The sequence below is a fragment of the Balaenoptera ricei genome, chromosome 11, assembly GCF_028023285.1.
Source record: "Balaenoptera ricei isolate mBalRic1 chromosome 11, mBalRic1.hap2, whole genome shotgun sequence".
Classification (NCBI taxonomy): domain Eukaryota; kingdom Metazoa; phylum Chordata; class Mammalia; order Artiodactyla; family Balaenopteridae; genus Balaenoptera; species Balaenoptera ricei.
The window spans coordinates 79745649-79767627 of record NC_082649.1 but is presented as its reverse complement, the minus strand read 5'-3'; the positions used below and the strand labels follow the sequence as shown (position 1 = coordinate 79767627).

Sequence of the window (21979 nt, the reverse complement as noted above, 5' to 3'; positions counted from 1 at the left end):
AAGTCACACAGCCAGGAGGTGGAAAAACTCAATTTGAACCCAGCTCCTGAGTGCACGGCCTCAGGGGAAAGGACAGGCTTGAACATGGAGGGTTTTTTTCAAGGAAAATGGGCTCTAGGGAACCAACCTCACAATCTGTGCTTTTCTTTTTTAGGTGAGTCAGTACACGTTTGCCATGTGCAGTTACCGGGAGAAAAAAGCGGAGCCTCAGGAACTTCTCCAACTGGATGGCTACACTGTGGATTACACGGACCCCCAGCCAGGTACCCGCCCACCCGCTAGCCTGTGAACCCATAAAAATCTCCCCCTTCCCAAATGAACATTCAACTAGCATTTTCTGGGCACTTCCTCCCTGTTGGACACTAAGCCAAGTTACTAGGGTGTCATAGCTGACCACGACAGCCACTGACCCCGATCTTACGGAGCTTCCGTCCTGGACGAGTAAATGCCATTCCAATCAAGGGCTTTGTTTTGACTCAAGGGATCCTCATAAAACCAAAATGAAAACAGAAATACGTTTTTCTTCTATGTGGCTGTACCCATATCAAATTTGTACTCCACCCTAGAATGTTCAAAAGAAATTCCTGAAAAATAAGTCTTACATGTACACCAAGGACTTTGTGTGTGTGCGTGTGTGTGTGCGTGTGCATGTGCGTGTGTCTTGTTCACCAGTGACGTGTGGGCTTGGCAGGTGTTGCGTCTCCGTGTCCAAATAAACCTGCCCTGTACGTCCACATTTGTTAACTACAATTCAAAGTTAGCTGATGGTACTTGAAAAGAAAGTCCTCCCTAAATGGTTTTTTCCCCTAAAAAGACGCTAATCCACAGTGTAGACATCCAAGCTCCTCAACCTTATGTAACTAAGAACCACACAAACGGTAGTATTTCTCGTAAGTTCTACATTGCGTAAGTTCCACATCCTGCCCCCTCACACCTCTCCCCCCACCCATTTTATCTTTTTCCCAGAAAAAGATGAATAGAAATCCGCCTCAAGGAACCTTCAAAATGGGGGGGAGGGGTGGTGCGAAATCATTTCAGCATATTAATGAGCAACAGCCACCAACAGCCCTCTCCCAGAGAAGTTTATTTTTATGCCAAATCTGCACAAGGAAAGCATTTCCAACCATACTGCATTATTTGGCCCAAAACCTTTTTTTCTACTCCCATATTGCTCTTCCACATGCAACAAAATACACATAAAGGAAAAACAGAGTCTGAGAGAAGATGGGGTGTTAACCTGGAAAGGTGTGGCTGGGAAGACCTTTGGCCCAGCCCACTTAGGAAAATTAGCAGTGGGCTTCAGAATCCCAACCCGGGGTGCTCTGGACCAGCCCCGCCTCCTCAGACTTCTATAGATAATGAGCATCCTGCCAGAGCACAATGATGCAGAGCTGACCACATAAGACATAAATTAAAGGCTCTGCCTGGAAATCCCTCCTAATCAATAGAACCTACAAGTTTGAGCCGATTTCATGCAACAACTCATGGAAAGGATGTGGCCCCTGTATTAAGAAAGCAGCCCTCGTGGCATTCTGTGATGGTTTGTGGTCTCAAACCGTTGAGTTCCCTTCAGAGAAACAGAGTCCCTCTTTCCTAAGACCTCCATTTTAAAGTGGGAGACTCAAGGACCAATATGAGAAGGAAAAACAATACCATCTTATGACACTACCTTCTTTTAAGCCAGTTTACTATTCCTTTCCTCTACGTGATGGCATTTGGATTTTACCACAATCCACCAAGTATATGGGACCCGGATTATCATCTCATTTTGTAAAGGAAGAAAAAGAGCTGGGACTTGGGGTCTAACCCATCACACCCTTTGGCAGCTGCAGTAAAACATAGCTCTGTGTACAGCTATAGCAAAGCTAGAGTTGTTATTTTATCATACAAAAGCAGAATTCTCTTCCTACAGTGGGAAGGGCAGGAGTGGGGAGAAAGCTGTTCTATCTACATGCAAAAGCGGTAACTGTGCATATGTATTATAAAAGCTTCTCTTCTTATTTTCTCATTGATCCCATGGGATATAATTTATAAATTCCTTTACCAAGGATGTCAATGGAAAGTAAAGTGATGATGTTCTTGAGAATAATAAGCAGAATCCTCTCTGCCTTTCCGTGTGCCAAGTCCTAGTTATTTTCAAAGCAACGTTTGATTGAAAATGGAGATTCAAATACTCCCAATCGTCATGAGAAAAGTCTAACCCAGAATTTCTTAAAGAGTGCTTATGGAAAATAGGAGTTCCTGGACCCCAAACCTAACCAAGAACCAGAAAGGGGAGGGCAGAATCCTCCTATTTCAACAAGCACTCTAGGGGATTCTCATGTATAGTAAAGTTTGCCAGCTGGAGATCAAGGTAATGCACAATTTAGCCAGTGTCTTCAGAGATTTGTGGAGTCTCTCCCTCTGCTCCCTGAAAGGTGAGTGTGCACCTGGAGCAAGACTTCTGGGTCCATCTGTCCCCCCTCTCCTCTCAGCTTTATCCTGGTTGTCAAGGGAACCAACTGGTGGAGATGTTTATGGGGCAGGTAGCCTTGTAGCATGGACGTCCTTGCCTTTGTACCAGCCTGAGATCCAGCAGTCATCCAGACATAATCACTTGCTGTAAATCAACTCTACCTGTTTAGGGTCCTTGAAAGATTGGTTTGGGGAACTGGTAAATAACTGTAAGTAAGTTTTACATTCAGAGCCCTCATTTTAATCAAAAGATGAAAACACTACACTTTACCTTTCCCTGGGTATGGTTCGAAGAGTACTCGACAATCTCTCAATTCCTATTAGATCGAGCAATTAAGTCTTCAAATAAGAGGATATTCACTCAGAATAATTCAGTGGCGCAATTTAAACAACTAAATTAAATCTTTGACAACTCAACTTTACCATAATAAACGGACCACGTCCATGTGTGTTGTTGGAACGGCAATCCCCAGCCGGGAGCTGGCCGACATTCCTTGCCTGGTCTGCCTCCATCCGTTCCCAGACGTGTCCTCTTGTTCTTGACAGGTCAGTACCTGTGGGCTATTCCGTGGAGAGCCCAGGCACTGTCACACGTTGCATTGTGCAGATGCCGTCCCCGGGAACTGCTGCCTTGCCCAAGACTGCTGCCTAGGAGCACGTGTTGATGTTCACATTGCCTTCTCCTTCCTTGGTTTTCTTTCAGCTAGTTTCTCTGCTCTCTCCTCACCCTCAATGGTGTGTCCTTGGTCTCCCACGCTTTCTGGAAAAGCTCTGGTGCTCTCCGCTGCTGTCACTGCCCTTGCTTCTGCTGCTATAGATGTTTCTCTTTGCCCGACTCCCTCCACGTTTAGGCTTCACTCTGTTGTTAGTAACTGATCCTCTGAGAGCAGTTACTGTGTGTCAGGCATGCTGTCAGGCTCTGCAGCAGTCCAGCACAATGCTTATGGCCATCAGCTCTAGAGTCAGACAGCCCGGGTTAGAAGCCCAGCTCTGATGCTTACAGCTCCACTTTGTGTTCATGGGATAGTTATCTCCTTCTCTGTGACTCAGTTTCCTCATTTATACAGTGGGAATAATAGTACTTGCTTCCCAGGGCTGTTGGGAGGATTAAATAAAAATCTGAACACTTAGCATCTTTCCATCCCTACCTCTCTACTTCCTGAGGCAGTCCCATGAACTGACTTTCTGACTGTAGCTCCAGGAACACAGTGTCCCTATTCCCAGCTGTGGGCCCTGGCAGACGGGAGGTGGTGGGGCAAGGAAAAGGACCCATCCAGTGATGTTTAGCCTGCAGATCACCCACGGTATCATAGTAGCTTATCCCGAAGGTTACCATGAGACTAGACTACAGAAGCTCTACTGACCCCACTCTTCCTTTTAGCTCCTTGGTACCCACTTTTCAGGGGTTAAAGCATCCCTCAAAGCTCTTCTTCCTCTCTCACCCTGCAGAATTTTCCTTCTTATGGTTGTATCCATTCATTTCATCAGGTTTTCCCAGCTTGCTAACTGTACGTCATCCTATCCAAATCACACATTTTAAAACTCTCTGTAAGAAATGAAGCAAAATATTCCTTCATAATCATAACCACCATAAAGCTTTTATTTAAAATGGTGCACCACTAGACCCTTCATATAAAGAAGATGCTCTTTATTGTTCTAGAATCCCTGGCAATTCTAAGTGCAAAACTACCAACACACACCCACTCTTGTGGAATAGACATTAGAATTAACATTGTCAGCACAATGGAGAAGTCTTAACGTCACCAGAAATCTTTTCCAATGCAAATGTCGAACAGGTTAGTGACCGGGCCTTGTTGGAAATTTAGGGATGCTAATCACTCCACTTAAACCCCTTTCATCTTTAAACTGATAACTGGTGGGGGAAGGGAGGGGAGGAGAGGAATGATGAGGAACCTGATGAAGATATGAAGCTTTATTTATGGACAGAGAGTCCCAGTAACCGCAAAATACAGGCTTTTGGAATATGTTGACAGACACAATGTCTCTCTGGCCTGAGACCAAAGAGAGGCTTCTGCCTACTTCTCTCTAAATTTTAACCTTGAGAACTGCCTGTGGGACAAAAATGGGTCTGTAGAGCATTCATTCATCCAACTTGTGTTTGTTGAGTACCTACTCTATGCCATGCACTGTTCTAGGTACCAGGGATGCAGCAGTGAACAAAAGAGACAAAAACGCCGTGTCTTTAGGAAGTAAATTATATAATTTGTTAGAGGTGGTAAGAGCTACGGAGAAAAATAATACAAGAGAAGAGAGGTGAGTAAAGAGAGGTAGAGGTCAGGGAAGGCCTGAACAAGCATGCGACGTCTGAGCAAAGACACAAAGGAGGTGAGGTTGTGACTCATGCAGATATGTGGAGGAAGAGTTCCACGCACAGGCAATATCACGTGCAAAGGTCCTGAGGTGAGAACACACCTGGAGTGTTCAAGGAGCAGCAAGAGGCCAGCACGGCCATCATGACTTGGGTGCATACAGGGGCACGTGAGAGAGAGTAGTAGGAGAGGATGGTAGAAGTAGTGAAGGGTCAGTTCATGTGGGGCCTTGCAGACCTTGTCAGAACCTAGACTCTTCCTCTGAGTGAAATGTAGAGCTACTGGTAGGTTTTGAGCAGAGGGGTGGCATGACCTGATTCTTATGCTAAACCGATTTCTCTGGCCCCCATCTGGAGAATCAAGTATAGAGAGTGAGGATGGAGGCAGATGGATCAGATAGGAGGCTATTGAAATAATCTAGGTGAGAGATGAGCATGGCTGAATTCAGGGTGGCAGCACTGGAGAAGGAAGAATGGGTCAAATTCTGTTCTGATGTCCTGAAAGTAGAGCCTGCAGAATTTCATTGGAATGGGCAGTGAGAGAAAATCAGGAGTCAGAAAGGACCCCGAGGTTGTGGACTTGAGCACCCAGAAGGATGAGATCAGCTTTACTGAGGTGGAGAGGAGGTTTGGGAAAAACACCAGGAGTTCAGTGTTGGATGTGATAAATTTGGGGTCTCTTTCAAATATCCATGTGGAGAAGTCAAGAAAACCACTGGATGTTCAGGTCTGCTGTTCAAGGGAGAGGTCCAGGGTACAGCTAGAAATGTAGAGACCATGAGCATATCCATGGCATTTGACTCGATGGCATCACTGGGGGATTGGGTGTAGATGAAGAAGAGGTCCAAGGACAGAAGACCAGGATGCTCCCACATTTAAAGGTCAGGAGGAGGAGCGAGAGGAAGAGGAACCAGCAAACAAGACTGAAAGCAACAGCAAGGGAAGGTGGAAGAAAATCAGATGACCTGGAGCCAAGTGAAGAAAATCTTTCAAAGAGAATGGAATGAGTTGATGGATGGAACAAAATGAAGCCTTTGAGTTCATCATTGGACTCAGCATCAGGGAAGTAATTGGTGACCTTGACAAGTTTCACTGGGGTAGCAGCCCGATCAGAAGGGCTTTAGGGCTTTAAGAGGAGAGAGACCCTTGCTAGTTGAAGTGTGGTCCTCCAACCAGCACCATCAGCATCATCTGGGAGCTTGAGTAGAAATGCAGGATCTCAGCTTCTAGCCCCACTTACTGAATCAGAAGCTACGTTTTAACAAGATGCCCAGAGAATTCACATGTGCACTAAAATTTGAGAAGCCCTGGTAGAGATCCACTTACATTGTAAAGAGAAGAACAATAGGGCAGTAGCTCAAGGGAGGAGTGGGGGTCAAGAGATGTTTTTGTTGTCCAGTTTGTTTGTTTTTAAAGATGAGAAAAATAATAGTGTATTTATAGACAGATGTTTACCCGTCCATTAGGCAGCTCAATTGACAACTCTGTCTCCAACCAAACGAAGATGGTGGGAGATGAGAGCTGGGCTCAAAATGCCTCTTGGACACCATGACCCCACTTTGTGGCCAAGTGGGTATCAGATTTCCCATCCTACAGTCAGATCAATGGCTCCTCCCTTCTGCAGCCCAAGAAAAAGCACAGAAACTGCCTCTCTCAGAACTTAGTCCTGCCAAGAACATTGCAGCTCAACTTAGCAGTTTTTTTTCCCTTTTAACCCAGGTTTGGAGGGTGGCCGAGCCTTCTTCAATGCAGTCAAAGAAGGAGACACCGTGATATTTGCAAGTGATGATGAGCAAGATCGCATTCTCTGGGTCCAGGCCATGTACCGGGCTACGGGGCAGTCACACAAGCCTGTGCCCCCAACCCAAGTCCAGAAACTCAACGCCAAGGGAGGGAACGTGCCTCAGCTAGACGCCCCCATCTCCCAATTTTGTAAGTAAATATGCCATTTGTTAAAAATAGCTCTGTAGAGTAAAGTCAATCTTCCAAAGTTGAGTTAGAAAATCTAGTTGCTTTTAACATTAAGGATTCACAGAATCATGTTTGCTGAAAAGAAAAAATAGTGACTTCAGAGGGGGAAAGTTGGGACAAAAATGTTAGATGAAAGTAATTTTAAAGTGCAATACTTGACATTTCCCCCTAAGGACTAAACAAAGAAAATATATTTTAGGTGGATTTTTATCTGTCTGTTTTGGTGAGAGTTTAGAATTCACAACCAAACATGTATTTGTTTGAGTCCTTCAAACACGGTAGATTATGTATGTCCTTGCCTCATTTCTTCCTATTAAAAGTAATTGTAAAATAGGGCTTGATTTGAAATAAATTTAAATCTGCAACTTAGAACCATTTAAAAATAAATGATGACATTATCACATGCAGTGGAAAAAAAAAAAAAACCACGGTACCCATTCTGAGCTAAAATACCAGAACCCAAAAATGAAACTTCCTCCTTAAACAGCCCCAGTTCATATTCCAGTCTCTTCCCCTCTTACCTCAGCATCTGCTTTAATTTCTTGCCCCTTTGCCATGCCTTCATGCTACCTACGTTGGTTTTTCTCTTGCAACACTTCAGACACACAGGGTCAGATGAAAGACAGCATACACTTGGAGATGCTTATTGAAACAAAGAAAATGGAAGCACTGAAAACATCAAGCACCAAATTAAATAATTCATTTTTTATAAAACATGAACCCTAAATAGAGATGTTAGGGTTCTGAATAACAGGTCAATTAGGAATAGCTCGGGTACAAGTCATTTTTAGCAATAATCATGGTGAGTCCTGACTTTAGCATGGAACCCACTGATTCAGTGTAGTTCACTGAGCAACTGTCTAGATGACAAGACATTGATGAGGAAGACAGGTGAGATCCCTGCTCTCAGGATACCTACAGCCCAGTGGGGAAGTCTAGACAGTAAACAAGTAAAAAAATGAGTAAGATAGTTTCAGACACTGAGAAATACCATAAAGAATGTCACACAAATATCTGTGGAAAGAGAATTACGGCAAAAGGGAAAGCAAGTGTGAAGGTCCCTCATCGGAAATTTGACCTTGAACACAGTGCTTTCACACTGTCTCTCCTCTGTTGCTCTTAAAATATGGATCGAGGGCTTCCCTGATGGCACAGTGGTTAAGAGTCTGCCTGCTAATGCAGGGGACACGGGTTCGAGCCCTGGTACGGGAAGATCCCACATGCCGCAGAGCAACTAAGCCCGTGTGCCACAACTACTGAGCCTGTGCTCTAGAGCCCACGAGCCACAACTACTGAGCCCACGTGCCACAGCTACTGAAGCCTGTGCGCCTAGAGCCCATGCTCCGCAATAAGAGAAGCCACCGCAATGAGATCCCCGCTCACCACAAAGGAGAGTAGCCCCCGTTCGCTGCAACTAGAGAAAGCCCACGCGCATCAACGAAGACCCAACACAGCCAAAAATAAATAAATTAAATAAATAAATTTTAAAAAATATGGATCGAATAATTTTGTAGCTACAGCAACTAAATAGAGAATATTGTCTTTTCAATGAATTCCACTGCCATGTCTGTTTTTATCTAACAAGACTATGTTCTTAAACCTTGTAACACCTTTACTGATGGGGAAAAACTCTTTTTGGATGACAAATACTATCCATCAGGTGCTCCCAGGGATTCCCGTCCAGCACTGATGGCTTTTTTTTTTTTTTTTTTTTTTCCACTGATGGCTTTTTAAAGGAAGATGCATTCCCTGTGGGACATTGTAAATAATCACACAATCATGTGGGTTTCCACAAAGAAAACCCTGAAAGAATAAGGAAGAAGTTGAGGAGGGACTCAGGGGAGGAGGGACAGCCCTTCTGACCATGACCACCACCAAGTGTCCTACTCTCTTTTTTCTCTAACATTTGTGGCATTTAAGTTTGAGAGCAAAGAGAGAGAAGGCAGAGTCTCTTTTTAAATGGTTTAGTCGCTAGTTGAAATAAAGCATCCCCAATCTTTATTGAATTAAAAAAATTCCTCTGTAATGGAATCCCTTCTTTCACCTTGCCTGACAGGCTCCTTTTAAATGAATTTAGAAACAACACATCCCATTATATTCCTCTGAGATGGAATTAACTGTGTATCAGGAAAAAATTCCTAACCATAACCACCATCCAAATCAAGCTCATAAAACATGTATCACAGGTGATATTTGGAAAATCCTGGTTTTATTTCCAAATAATCTCCACTTCTTCTGAAGTCATTTCACCTTACATTCAGTGTCTTTGTTCTATCATCTGCCAAGATTAAGAAATTACTACTTGGTTCGTGATTAGCCCCCTTTTTTCTCTCTAGTGTAGGAAAGAGGATGGACATTCAGGGGTAAAATTAAATGGAGACCAGACCCTGATTTTAAAAAAGGAGCTCAGTAATGGAGGCTCTTGAAGAGGGGATGAATGTCCCTTCATGGAAATACACAAGGGCTCTCGATTTACATTTCCCTCCGTGGGTAGGATTCATTTAGCTATGCAATGAGAACCTAGTCATTAGGCAATCAGCTACAAGATTCAGCTGAGTACACACAAGCTTGAGGTATGTCACTATTCTAGTCGACAGAGGGAACTTTTATTAAATGGAGCATCCAAAGCAAAATTCTAAGGGTTCGAATTTGTGGGGTGGGGTAAGTAATATCATTCCTAGAGAGCATGTGAGGTAGGCTGAGAGGTGAGTGAGAAGGTCAGATAATTCATGCGTCTGGGATTTATCAGTACCTGGTGGCAGAACCACCCTGTTTCTTATTGTCCCCTTAATCACTGCCCAGGAACAGAGGTTCTCTAGAGAGTGTGAGGGCTACCTTCCTTCTTACCAGGTTCTGTAAGAAGGAAGCCACCACTTTCAGCCATGCAGATTGTGCCCTGCAGGAGACACTTTTCCCATAGACAGAAATGTGAATGGTACCTCCTGAGTTGTGCAGTGCCCATTCTGCACAACTGTACACCATGACCCTGCCGTCAATGACAATCTTTACGCGGAGCTTCAACCCACTAGTGTTAAACCTAATAATCCCACAGTTACTTTACTACCCCTGAAACGGAGCCTCAACTGCTCCAGATTCTATCTAATGCTAGTTTAGGCACTTAATAAAAACTGCAGCCGGAGTACCAGAAAGTGAGGCTCTGTTCCCATACTTTAGAAACCAGCATCGGAATCCAGTCAGGGTTTAACCAAACCAACCTTCTGTATCTGCTCGTTTACAGTTAGGGGTATTTAAAACCCATGAGAAAGATTCAAACAGGAGCCAAGAATTTTACATTGTGTGGTAATGCACTGAGTAGTTGTGCAAATCAACCAAAAATGGCTGGGGGTAGGGGATATATCATAATTTTTAGTGGAGTCTGCCACAGAGTGGTGGTTACATAACAGTTACTTCAAAGCTGCATTTAAACTGGTGAATTCAAACCCTCACTATTAAATAGATCAGGCTTTATATTAACTCAGTCAAACTTACAACGTTTATTCAAATTTAGCGTAACCAACTCATCCAGATTTGCCCAAGTCTTGCCTGGTTTTAGCCATTAAAGTCCTCTGTCCCAGAAGCCCTTTAGTCCTGAGCAAACTGGGATAGTTTGGTCACCTGGTACTACAAAGTGAGATAACAGAAAAATGAAAAACAATTACAACATAGTAGTAAAGTAGCAAACTTTGATCCTTCACTGACACTTGGTTCTCAGTCTATACCTCGATTTATTTTAATTGTCACATCACATACGTTAAGTCAATCACAGACCCTCTAACAAAAGGAGTGAAAACAATCAAGTATTGCATTTTAAAAAGATTTCCCTGACTTCCAAAAGGTAAGGGTCATTGTTAAATACTTAATTCTGTACACATCTCATCAAATCCCTGTTTTTGAATATTTGCTCAAAGTATTTGCTGTTCTTGCAAGTGAATGATTTTTAAGAAAAACTTTTCTATGAGTTAACTTTGTAATCACTTTGTTAATATTTACATGGCAAAGGGAAGCTACAGAGAAATGGGAGAGGTTTTTTGGATAGAGAAAAATAAACACTCCAGTCTTGTCATGTCGCTGTCTGCTCAAGGGAAACTTGAGAATGGAATATTTTACAGTTTGGGATACTTGAGCGTAATTGTGAGTTTATTTGGGTCTTTCTAAATTCAGTTTGACAGACTTCTGGGTGCAGATTTTATTTTTTGCAATTTCAAAAGCTCGATTTCAAAATGAAAAGACACGTCTAAGAGTGGAGTGGAGTATTTGTATGGAATTGGAAAAACTGAAAAAAAAATAGATCCTGCTATTCATTAGTTTGTATGTGACTCTACAATGACTTTGGGAGGGTTCCACCAAACTTTTAAACCTTTTTGTTCTTTTGTGGTTTTTTTGATGTGTGTTGCTGTTGATTTAATTTCTCTCTCTCTCTCTTTTTTTTTTTATTTTTTATTTTTGGTTAAAACTTGAAAAAATTAAGTCAGTGCCTAGCTATACAACTTTTTAAAACAAATACTTGCAATTTTCCAATTTTTTAAGGCCAACGTTGCTTACCTTGGAAATGACGTCCAAATCATTGAGTTGAGTGTTGCCACGATTTATTACGCCAAGTGGCCTCTCATTGTAACACCTGATCCCTGTGCAATCTGTGTTAGAGGAACAGTGGAAAATCAGTACCTCCGTTCTCAAGAGTGCAGGGGGAGGGGGTATTTTAAGCTTTGCTCTTTGGTCAATGATTGATATATCACTTGCAATGAGTCTCATACTGATGTCTGTTTCTCAACTGATAAGTGTTAATCGCATCATAGATCCCTAAAGTTGGATGTCTTTGAGAATTGTTCTAATTTTGCTACCACCTGAACGGTCTTCAACAGTTAGGGGGATCTTGGTTACTGTTGGTTTGGGGGGGTTGACTTTGGTTTTTTGTTTTGTTTCATTTAAGTTTTCTTGTTCAATCTTTGCTCGAACCCAAGAACTTTAGCTGCTAGGTTAGAACTCCTGTCTGCTTTCCTGAGCCTTGTTGCTAGTCTTTATGTTATTCTGGTTTGTTCCTTCTTACCCTGCTAACTTCTAGCTGGACTGAAGGGTAAGTGTTCCCCTATAGCTAGCACAGCTCAGATAATCAGACTAGATTATCTGACACCTGCAATGTGCTTCCTCCCTCTCCTCTGAAATCTTCCTCATGTCTAGACTTTGTAGTAAAACTTTTCATGTTATTTTCCTGACCGTAGGTCTGAAATGTCAGCTTCATACTGGAACTAGGATGCATGTGATGTGTGCATAATTGCCTCCTCTCCTTGGCTTTCATATTGGCATCAAATGATCCTCTGAGTAAAGCCAACCATTAACATATCCTAATTTTTTTTTATTCCAAGAATATTAATGAACATCACAACAAAATGGCAAATAATGCCTTTGTTTCGTGGAATTCACAGCTACCTGACTGCTTAATGCCTGAAAACAGATCATTTTGCACCCTGATGATGTGCTGCCGTTGTTGTTTTTCCTTTCCCATTCCAAAGGCTAGAATGGCCAGCGAACCAATGGTGTGGTAACCACGGGTACCTTAACAAATAGAAAGGGGGGGTAGGAAACCCAAAGATGTTAACTGAGCAAGACTCCAAGAAATTGCGGAACACAATAAAGTAAATTCATTATTTGAACACGAAAGAATTCATTCTACCTGGCTTGAGGGTGTGCTCTAAGATCCAAGAGAGGATTAATTTTGAAAAGAGACATGTAATACATGCAACTACCACGCACAAAAACAGGACATTAAGGACCCAATTGAATTCATGTAGCTTATTCACGGAAGCTTCAGATTCACAGTCTCACAATGTCATGGAGGGTTTTGACCTCTGGTCTCAAATATCTCTCTGCTGCTCTCCCAAGAACAATGACAACAATAACTTTTTTGGACATCATTTGTATTTGTATTCATTTTTCTAAAAATACACCTGTAAGAGAAGAAAAGAAACTTTAAAACATAGAAACATCGTTCTCTTCACTATTTGAGTTATTAATAAAAGAGAGTACACAGTTCCTTTATTCATAGAGGAAAAAGCTGTCCACCAAAAATGTGTTGAGGGAAAACTAGACATTAGAGGGAGCTAGAAAAATTGGTCAAGAGAGCAGGCAAATATGTACTTGAGTATTTTGAATGCAAACTTAGAAGTTGTAGGTCACATCATTTCTCCTGACCATTTAATAATAGTCCTTTCTTCTTTTTGTTTTTTTCTTTAATTTGCTTTCTATCCCTCCTTTCTTTCTGTTTTCTTTTCTTTTGCATAAATGTACCCCTGGCTAGCAGACAGATTTTTTTTTTTAACCACTTCAAGCAGATAATTTAACTTTCCTTTCCTTTCCATGTCCGATGAGGCATTTTTAAAAGCTTACCATAGAATGTGAACTTTGTGGGCTTTTAGGATTTTGCTATACTTTTTTTAAAGATTAAAAGAAAGGATGGATGAATAGATGACTGAATGAATTTTGTTCTAGTGAATTTACATGTATTTGCACAACAATGCATTGCTATCCTGGTAGACTTCCAAATAGTTTTTTGCCTTAATTCCTTCTATAGTTTTGTCTCAGGAGATTTTTGCTGCATCTTCTTGTATTGTCAACTTGCAGTTGCTACATTGCAGGAATGCAACATCAGAGAATGAATTCAATATTAATTTGCGTGACCCCAAACCACACTGTGTATCACTTTCCTTCTCACTCTAAAGTAAATGACTTTTTAAAAGAATAGTCTCTCACAATCAGGGCCAAAATTTTCCAAATACCGTGTTAGGATGTCAATAGATCATCTTAAATGAAGGGTCACTTCATTGTTAACTGCTTCAAACACATTTAACATATTATTCACTAATCAGCTGAGTATTTTCATGACCTATGAAAATTTATAGATTTATAGAAAGATTTGTAGAAAGATACATTTATAGAAAGATACATTATTAATTAGTCAACTATAGAAAATTTGTGTTTGCTCATGTTGCAGGGACATAAAAAATATTATCAAGTACTGTGTAAATTAATTGAAAATGTAGTAACTACAGCAGGGAAAATTACAAATCATTTATTTGTTTTGAGATCATTGACAAAAAATTCTGTTATGAGTTTTACTCAAAGCATTTGTCTTATGAAGAATTATAAAAATGAACATTGAAATAAATATCCCATGTTTATCCCCTTGGGTGTATTGCCAGTGATTTCTGCAAAATGCAATGTGGACCCTGATAGCTTTGGAAGAAGCCATCCTCTCTTGGCCATGCAAGTTAGCTTGATTGAGTCAAAGGGACCATGAAGGAATTAAGTTGTTTCTCAAGGGCAGCAGGCAGGGGAGGACCAGTCTTTTGCTTGCTGTGCAGAGCTCAGGCAGGGCACAACATCCCCTGGTTACTTGATCATGCCAAGGAAAAACTCTTCTAGAAAAATCCGTAAACAGTCAGCTGCCATCAATCATTGTCATTTCTTTATTTCATGTCTTCTGATGAGGTTGACTACTGTCATTGTTCGTTATTGTCCAAACCATACATTCACTCTTGTACTGTCAAGCAGATATGACAAGCACACATTTTCCATATAGGAAAGATACAAAGTCACCTTTTAATTTGCACTTCGAGTTCACAATGACTTTATAGTTACATGAGCTATTCTCTTGCCTCTAGCATCCATCAGGAATAGCAACAGCCATAACTGTGCTCTAAATTTCAGCGTTAAAGCAGCTACCCCTAGTTTATTATAAAAGGGATTCATTAGAGGAAGGAGCCTCCCTCAGACAATTTGTTAACAACACAATCATAGTTATTTTCAACAGCAGAATTTTTTCCCTAGCCTATGAAAAGTTCTAACAGGTAATACTACAAAATAAAAAGATTTGACCTTTTGTATTCATTCCCCGAGCTGTTGGGATAATAGAAAAATCTCAACAAAATGAAAATTAGAAAGCTATATTATCCCCCCCCACAAGAAAATTCCATTTGGTAGACCTTATTGCAAACTTATCTAAATTTCTTTCTATCAGAAAAAAGATCGCACAAATATGCTTTCTATTAAGACAAGAGATCATGAAAAAATATGTTATATTCTTTCCCATTGTGAAGGAGAAAAAGAAAAAGAATATCAAACATAAAATGAACCCAAACATCACAGACGAAATAAAGGATAGGATGGTCAATTAGGAACATCACTTGAAATTTAAGTAGATTAAATGAGAGTATAACATCCACATAATCGTATCACTTTAGGAACCATTATTTTCCCAACATTCCTTAAATGCCAAACCAAAATTGTTTCCGAGCAAACTTGGGGTAAAAATTTTAATTCGTTTCCTCTTGAAAGCGTACTTGCCTTCCCTAAGTCTGCGTGTCCATCAGCCTGCTTCTGTGTCATGGATACCCATTGATAGTTCTTTTAAGTTTATAAATGTAGTTTAGGTACCAATATCAGCTTTATTCATCTAAGTTTAGTCTGAAGTCAGTCTCCTGTGCCCATGCTGTAAAGAACTCTGAAATCTTTACGCAATTACAGCCCAGAAGTGAAACAAGAAGCGTTGTTTGGAAGATGTGTTGAATTATGCCCTAGTAGCTTCAGAGCCTATGAAATTACATAGCCCATTTTCAATACATTTGAAGCCCTTGCAAACCAAGCAGGACTGAGCAACTATTCAGCCGGGTCTGAAAAAGGTAAAGATTGAAGTAAATTCTTAAAATGCAGTCGATCCTTGATTTCTTACATAACAACAAAAAAAATACATATATTAATGAAAAAGAACGTTGGTATGCATCTCCCAAAGCAAGAGATAATCCAAACATCATTAGAGTTTTAAGCTTCTGCTTTACCCTCCTAATTCTGTTTTGCTCAGCCTAGTATTTAAATTCATTTGCATTCCCTTGACACATGCCAAACATTGGCAAGGGAATTGATCCCAGGGTGTCCTGAATCCAGGAATTGACTTTCTCATCCTTTTGCTCTGGGCTGTTTTCCCCTTGCTGATGTCAACATTGGAGTTTTCTTTTTCTCTCATCAACCAATTCCAATTGTTTGCACAGGGCAAAATGCGATTGCAAGGAGCATTTAGTTTTTAATGTTCAGCACTGTAGAAGAACAGACTGGGACCGTGCAAGGATGACTAGATGGTGTTGCTTGAGAAGCACCCACAAGTTCTTTGAAACAGAATTTGGAACAGCTGGACCACTGCAGTGTTTTATTTTAAAATAGATAACATATGTAATGCATATGGTCCTAGACATGTATGGAGACACAGGCAGACAATCTGAATGGTATCCAAAGACACCTGCACCTAGAATTCTGTTTCCTCTTATAAGATTTTTTTCCCCCTAAGAACACATGTTCCCACTTTGGGATTTGCAAGATGCCATCTGAATCCCCATGTGTGTGACTCCTTAATAAAGTCGATGGGAAGTTTCCTGGGATGCAAATGTCAGAGTAAGTCAGTTAATAAACACCTTCTAAGGACCTGGCTCCTCTGGGAGCTGCCAGGGGAAGTAACAGATCAGAAACTTACCCTCAAGGAACATATTATCTACCAGGGGATTTAAGTGTGTGTTCTGACCACACAGAAATTGGAACATCACCCAGCAAAAACAGAGACAGAGAATAGGAACTGGTTATACAGGGGCAGAGGAGAAGCATAAAGCAGAGAGCTTGGGAAGGACTCCCAGCTTCCGAGAAACAATATGGTTTAAGAAGCAACCTATAACTAACAATATAGGTTAATAGCGATCAATGTAGTGACAGCCTTGGCTCCCTAAGAATATTAAACAAACTGGCTTTGGGAGCACTAAGAAGCCTTCCCGTTCACTCATGGCTAAGGTTTTTGAGCACTTAGTATATGCCAGGCACGTAGGTGCTTTACAGGTTCTGCTTATCAGATCCTGTCAACAATCCCCTCTGAGGGTAGACTCAAACACCATTCTCAACTTACAAATGAGGAAAATGAGACTCAGAAACACTAATCAACTTCCTCACATCGCATACCCTGTAACGGCAGAGTTGGCCTCAGATTCAGTCTTCTTGACCCTCTTAGCCCACCCACTTAATCACCTGCTATCCTAGCTCAAATAAACTGTTGCTGTTGAATTTAGTGTATCAACATTTCCTAAAATCAAGAAGTAGAAAATATTTGTTGAGAGAGCACATTTATTTATTTCAATGAGATAAATTCATTATTTTAACGCATATGTTTCGAGTGCCTGCTGTGTACCAGGTACTGTTCTAGGTGCTGGGAACACAGCAGAGAACAAAAATTTCAAAATCCCTGCTTGGATGGGGCATCAAAATCACACCCCGTCCATGGACACCTTTAAAAAGCATTCCTGGCCTCCTGCTGCACTTTTTTTTTTTTTTTTGTCTGAATGAAATGAGCTCAATGAAACTCTCAGAAATTTCATGGGAGCCACCCACCCTGTTAAGCACTCTTGAGTTGTTGGAACCATTAAGATAATGAGCCTAATTCTGAGTAAATGATGATTTTGTGTAAGCAGAATCCAAGGGCTGCTCGTTTTACTTGCTGGAAATTCCCACTGCATTAAGCTCCATCCCACGCGCATGGAAGGTGTAAAGGGACCTCAAGGATGATTAAATGACAGCGACAGCAGAAAGGGAACTAAAAGTTCAGCTCATGTTACACACGAGGAAACTGAGGCTCAGACAGATCAACACTTCAGCCAGTATCCCACACCTATTTAAACGCGGAGCTCACAGGAGCACCCAGACCTCCTAAATCAGTCCCAGGCTCGGTCACCCCCATGTGAACTGACAGAGAGGAAAGAAGGAAGAAGGGAAAAAGGAATTTTTATGTTGATAGGGTTACTTTCGGAAAAAGAAAACAGGCGGATTTTAAGCATATTTTAAAACCTGCTTTAAAATGTAAGTGAAAATGAAATTGTTCTTTAGATGAAGTCTAAGCCAAGAATTAGCGTGGTGAAGCTGTCTTGTGATGATGGATGGGGGAGGTGGGAGGGGGTAGGTCTGTATCCAGGTCTCCACGGAGGAGGCAAGCTCTCTTTCCAGATCCATTTCCTGAGTGGGCAGCCATGCAAAATAGTTCATCACAGAGTTTTCAAGAGGTTCAACAAATAGAGGAAGAGACTTCAAACGTGGGGCATATTTTTAACAGCTACAAAAGAGCCCCCTTCTCTCTGGCTAAATGACTGTTTGCACCATCATAATTGAAGAGCACTAAAATAGCAGAGGCAAACTGGCCAAGTAAAGGGCCCGACCGATTTGTCAGCCTGCAGCCTCTTCTGGGAAACCTGAGAGCAAGAAGCTGATGCTAGCCAAATTGCCTCATCTATCTGCTAGAATTGGGAGGCACGGAGTGAGTGAGGCTTTTTATGAGGATGAAACAGGACGAGCAATGGGTGTACCCCACTGTTAGTTTCTCGGGGGACTGACAGGATGGGGGTGAGAGGGCAGAATTGTCCTAAGGGATGAAGCAGTATCACCTGGATTACAGGAGTGCCATCCTGCAGGGGGACAACTAAAGTTGGAGCAGGTTTAAGACACTTGCTTTGAGCCAGACACACACACACACACACACACACACACACACACACACACACACACACGGACAACTAAAGTTGGAGCAGGTTTAAGACACTTGCTTTGAGCCAGACACACACACACACACACACACACACACACACACACACCCCCTAGAAGCAGCTAGCTTTTTGCCCAGTACCAACTTCCTGGCCACCTCTCTTTCTAGCCATCCTGAGTCAAAGGAGAAATATAGCTTGGAGACCAAATTACCAAACAAAAGAATCCTCCTAGATAAAGCACCTAAACTCAAATTGAAAGCACTTTCCTGAAGACAAATCTGAGGCAATTAACCCAGCAAAGAGGATTCTTTCAGATTCTCTAATATATTCTAATATATTCTCTAATATAATTCCTGCCCATGTGATATCCCTTCCAGAATTTTGTGTTTTATCCTATTAATAGAGCGATTTGGCTATTAAAACAGACATTCTTCAACTTGCCTTCTGGTAACCGTTGCTTCTGTGTGTCTTGGGCATAAACAACACATCCTGTTCAAACACTGACCACTTGCTGCTTCTATGAAAGATGACTGAAGATTTAAAACCCAACAAGAAGAGGGCATACATCTGACATACCATGCATTTAGGTTGGAAGGATACACAAAATAATGTGAGGAAAAATCATCATCTTAATGTCACACTGCAACTATAACCCCCATTTTCAGCCATCCCCCAAGCAGAGAGGAAAAAAACTCTGCCTGGGATGAAGGCCACTTTTGAAAATGTTATTCAAATACCCTCTCAAGTCAGAAATCCGTTTACCCGTGTCCTGACAGCATCACTGGTCCCTGGCAGGTGCCCGTATTCCAGTAGAATGTTGCACGCAAGGGGATGAATAAACTCTTGCTTGATTTAAGATTCTTTTTCTTCACAGCATTTCAGGACAGTGAGTAAATATGAGACAGAGTGAGCCGATTCCTTTAATGTCTAGGACCTTCATTCCTTCCTCTTTGGGATTTGCTTGGTCTCACTCGAGTCGGATTCTCTGAGTTATTTTGCCGATTGAATATAGACTATTTTAGCTACACATATTGAGATTAATTAGTTAGCCCTTAGGAGGTTTTGCCTACAGCCTTCACCCTGTAAGGAAAAGTGTGAATACATTGAGACTATTAATTCACAATAAATGGCAGATCATAGCCCTTGCTGAGTAAATTTGTTTGTCTTTCATAAGCTTCGCTAACTGAGTAAGCACACTATAAGACAATGTCCTTGGCTATCACAAACTAAATTCCCGTTGAACTTATTCTCCAGGTTTCAATGAAAATCTTTTGTTATTATTTTGTTTTAATTTTGGAGGATGGAGACCCAAACCTTTTGTGCAACCAAATCGGCCACGGGGATTTGGAAGGGGAGGATACAAATATTGTCACTTTGCTGAATCAGCATAACCCTTTTTTCCAGATAATCCCAATAATTGTAGAGAAATTGCTCTAGATATAACCACTGGAATGGCAGAATCTATTAAAAACTAAATAGGCTTTTATAAGCAAAGATCCGATCTGCTTTCAGTGTTTGGTGAAACGCAGGCGAAGTTACGGTCGTGTGCTTAGTTTTTCAAGAACAACATAAATGCACTGGAGTTGTGATCATTTGATAAACATGTTGATGCCAATATATTTTTGCCGAAATGCAATAAACTCACCAGTAAGTGATGCAAGTTGACAATGGGAGGTATAAAGAGAATATCTTGGGGATGTTGGTGGGAGGCAACAGGGAAACAGCTAGCGTTCGTAATGCCTAGTGAATTCCTGTGTATTTGAAATGTCAAAGAAAATGTGATGTGTTTCTCTAAATTGTGTCTCTCTCTACATGTATAAATGAACAGACGCAGATAGAGCTCAAAAACATGGCATGGATGAATTTATCTCTTCCAACCCCTGTAACTTTGACCACGCTTCCCTCTTTGAGATGGTGCAACGTCTTACTTTGGATCACAGACTTAATGATTCCTATTCTTGCCTGGCAAGTATATTCTTTGGTCTACAGCAATTGAAACGTGATAACATTTCAAAAAATAAAATATTTTTCTACCTTTATGTCAGAAGCTCTTTTCTCCGTTGTGGAGCCCCTTTAACAATTATAAATGTGTTCTTGATTTCCTGTGTTGAGATAGTTTTAGTTACCAAAGAAAGAAGACAGAGCGGGAGGAAGTTATCAGTAGAGACGGATCCAATTCCCCAGCCTCCCTATCTGAGCTTCCCCCTTTTCAGCTGCTACATGAGAAATATTCTCAAGAGGGTAATTGAGTTTGGCACCTGCTTATGGAGAACTTGTAAAAATTGCCTCGGTTTCTTAGACATTAAGATCCCCCTCGCACCCCACCCCACATAGTAAGACCCTGTGCTCCTGTCTCAGAAATGAATGGGTCCTTTTTATTTATTTTTTTAAAGATCAAAATGATTTGTAAATCAAGTTCACTTCCCTTTTCATAAGGTAAATGGCTTTGGGTTTGTTTGTTTGTGTGGCTTTTTTCTTTCTACATAGTATTCGAAGCATTTTTCACCCCTTGGGGGAATTTTCGTGTGGTGCTTTAGACGTTTAAGAAGTCCCGCTCTCCAGCAAGAGCATGAACATTTCTTGAAATCCTATTTTAAGCCTAGATTTAAATCATTTAAATTTAAGGGACCGCTATTACGTGTTTATTAGATTTATGAAGATAGATTTCAGGCTTTATACCATCAAATTCAAAAGGCTAAAAGAGACCCAATTTATTTCCTTCTGCAAACCAGAAATTGTTACTTCATTTCTTAAAGATAAAGGCTATTAATCCCACATTATAGATGGGAAAGGTGAGGGGAAAGGATGAAATGGCTTTACACAGAGGAAAAGCCTCATCCCTGACTCCACATACTAAGGTTAATATATCTGTATATTATTAAATATTATATAATTAACTAAGGTTAACATATTATTGATATTAACATAAATATAATGAAAATCTGGGTTTTTTGTCTAAATGGTATGGCTATACCCTAAATCTGTTCTGACTAATTTTTTTGTTTTAAATTCCTTTTCTTGTTCTGTGCCAGAAGCCAAAATATTAAAAATGGTAGATAAAATAGTCTAAAAAACAGAAGCGGGATTATGTGGAATAATTTATTAATCTTCGTCTCACAAAAGATTCATTGATTATCTCAGGTTTAGAATCACTTCATCAGAAGTCTGAACTTTGCCAAATTGGAAAGGAATACATCATTTTGACTTAAAAAAAAAAAAAAAAAAAAAAGCTTACCTTGCATTGCAAGGCAGTTTTTCTCAAATTTATTTCCTACGATTATGTAATTATTCATGTAATTATAAATTGCATTCGTGAAACTTGTAAGAATATGCCTCTGAACTTAAATAATTTCTTTTTATGTAAAATTCCTAGTCTCTTGAGGAATTTTTTTGAGGCGTCTTATTTTCAAGACTCTTTTCAAATCATAATTTCTTAAAACGATTTTCTTTTTCACTAAGAAATTCATCACTAAGGAGTGAGTGCCCTCTAAAAAAAATTAAACCAGAAATGAAATTTTGAAGCTTGCTCCCTGTGAATCATTTATAGACCTAAAAATCCAAAATTAATTATGAATGTCATAAAACAGTTTCCTTCCCCGTTTGTGTACCTGTATCTATTAATCATCATCCCCAAATTTCAGAAAATAACAGCCATTAAAAAGACCTT

The 21979-nt window shown here is 40.7% G+C and overlaps 1 protein-coding gene across 8 annotated transcripts in view; it reads left to right on the top strand.

Annotated features, from left to right (window-relative positions):
* Positions 1-21979, top strand: part of CADPS (calcium dependent secretion activator) — a 474621-nt gene that overhangs the window by 306969 nt on the left and 145673 nt on the right. For 3 of the 8 annotated variants that reach the window (XM_059937689.1, XM_059937690.1, XM_059937687.1), the window contains exons 11-15: positions 155-263; positions 6503-6683; positions 9635-9652; positions 10767-10777; positions 20141-20277. In XM_059937689.1, the coding sequence (XP_059793672.1) occupies positions 155-263; positions 6503-6683; positions 9635-9652; positions 10767-10777; positions 20141-20277 (456 nt within the window). Of the gene's footprint in view, positions 1-154; positions 264-6502; positions 6716-9634; positions 9653-10766; positions 10778-13133; positions 13156-20140; positions 20278-21979 lie in introns of all 8 variants that reach the window. The other 5 variants (XM_059937688.1, XM_059937691.1, XM_059937683.1 and 2 more) reach the window with 3 other exon arrangements.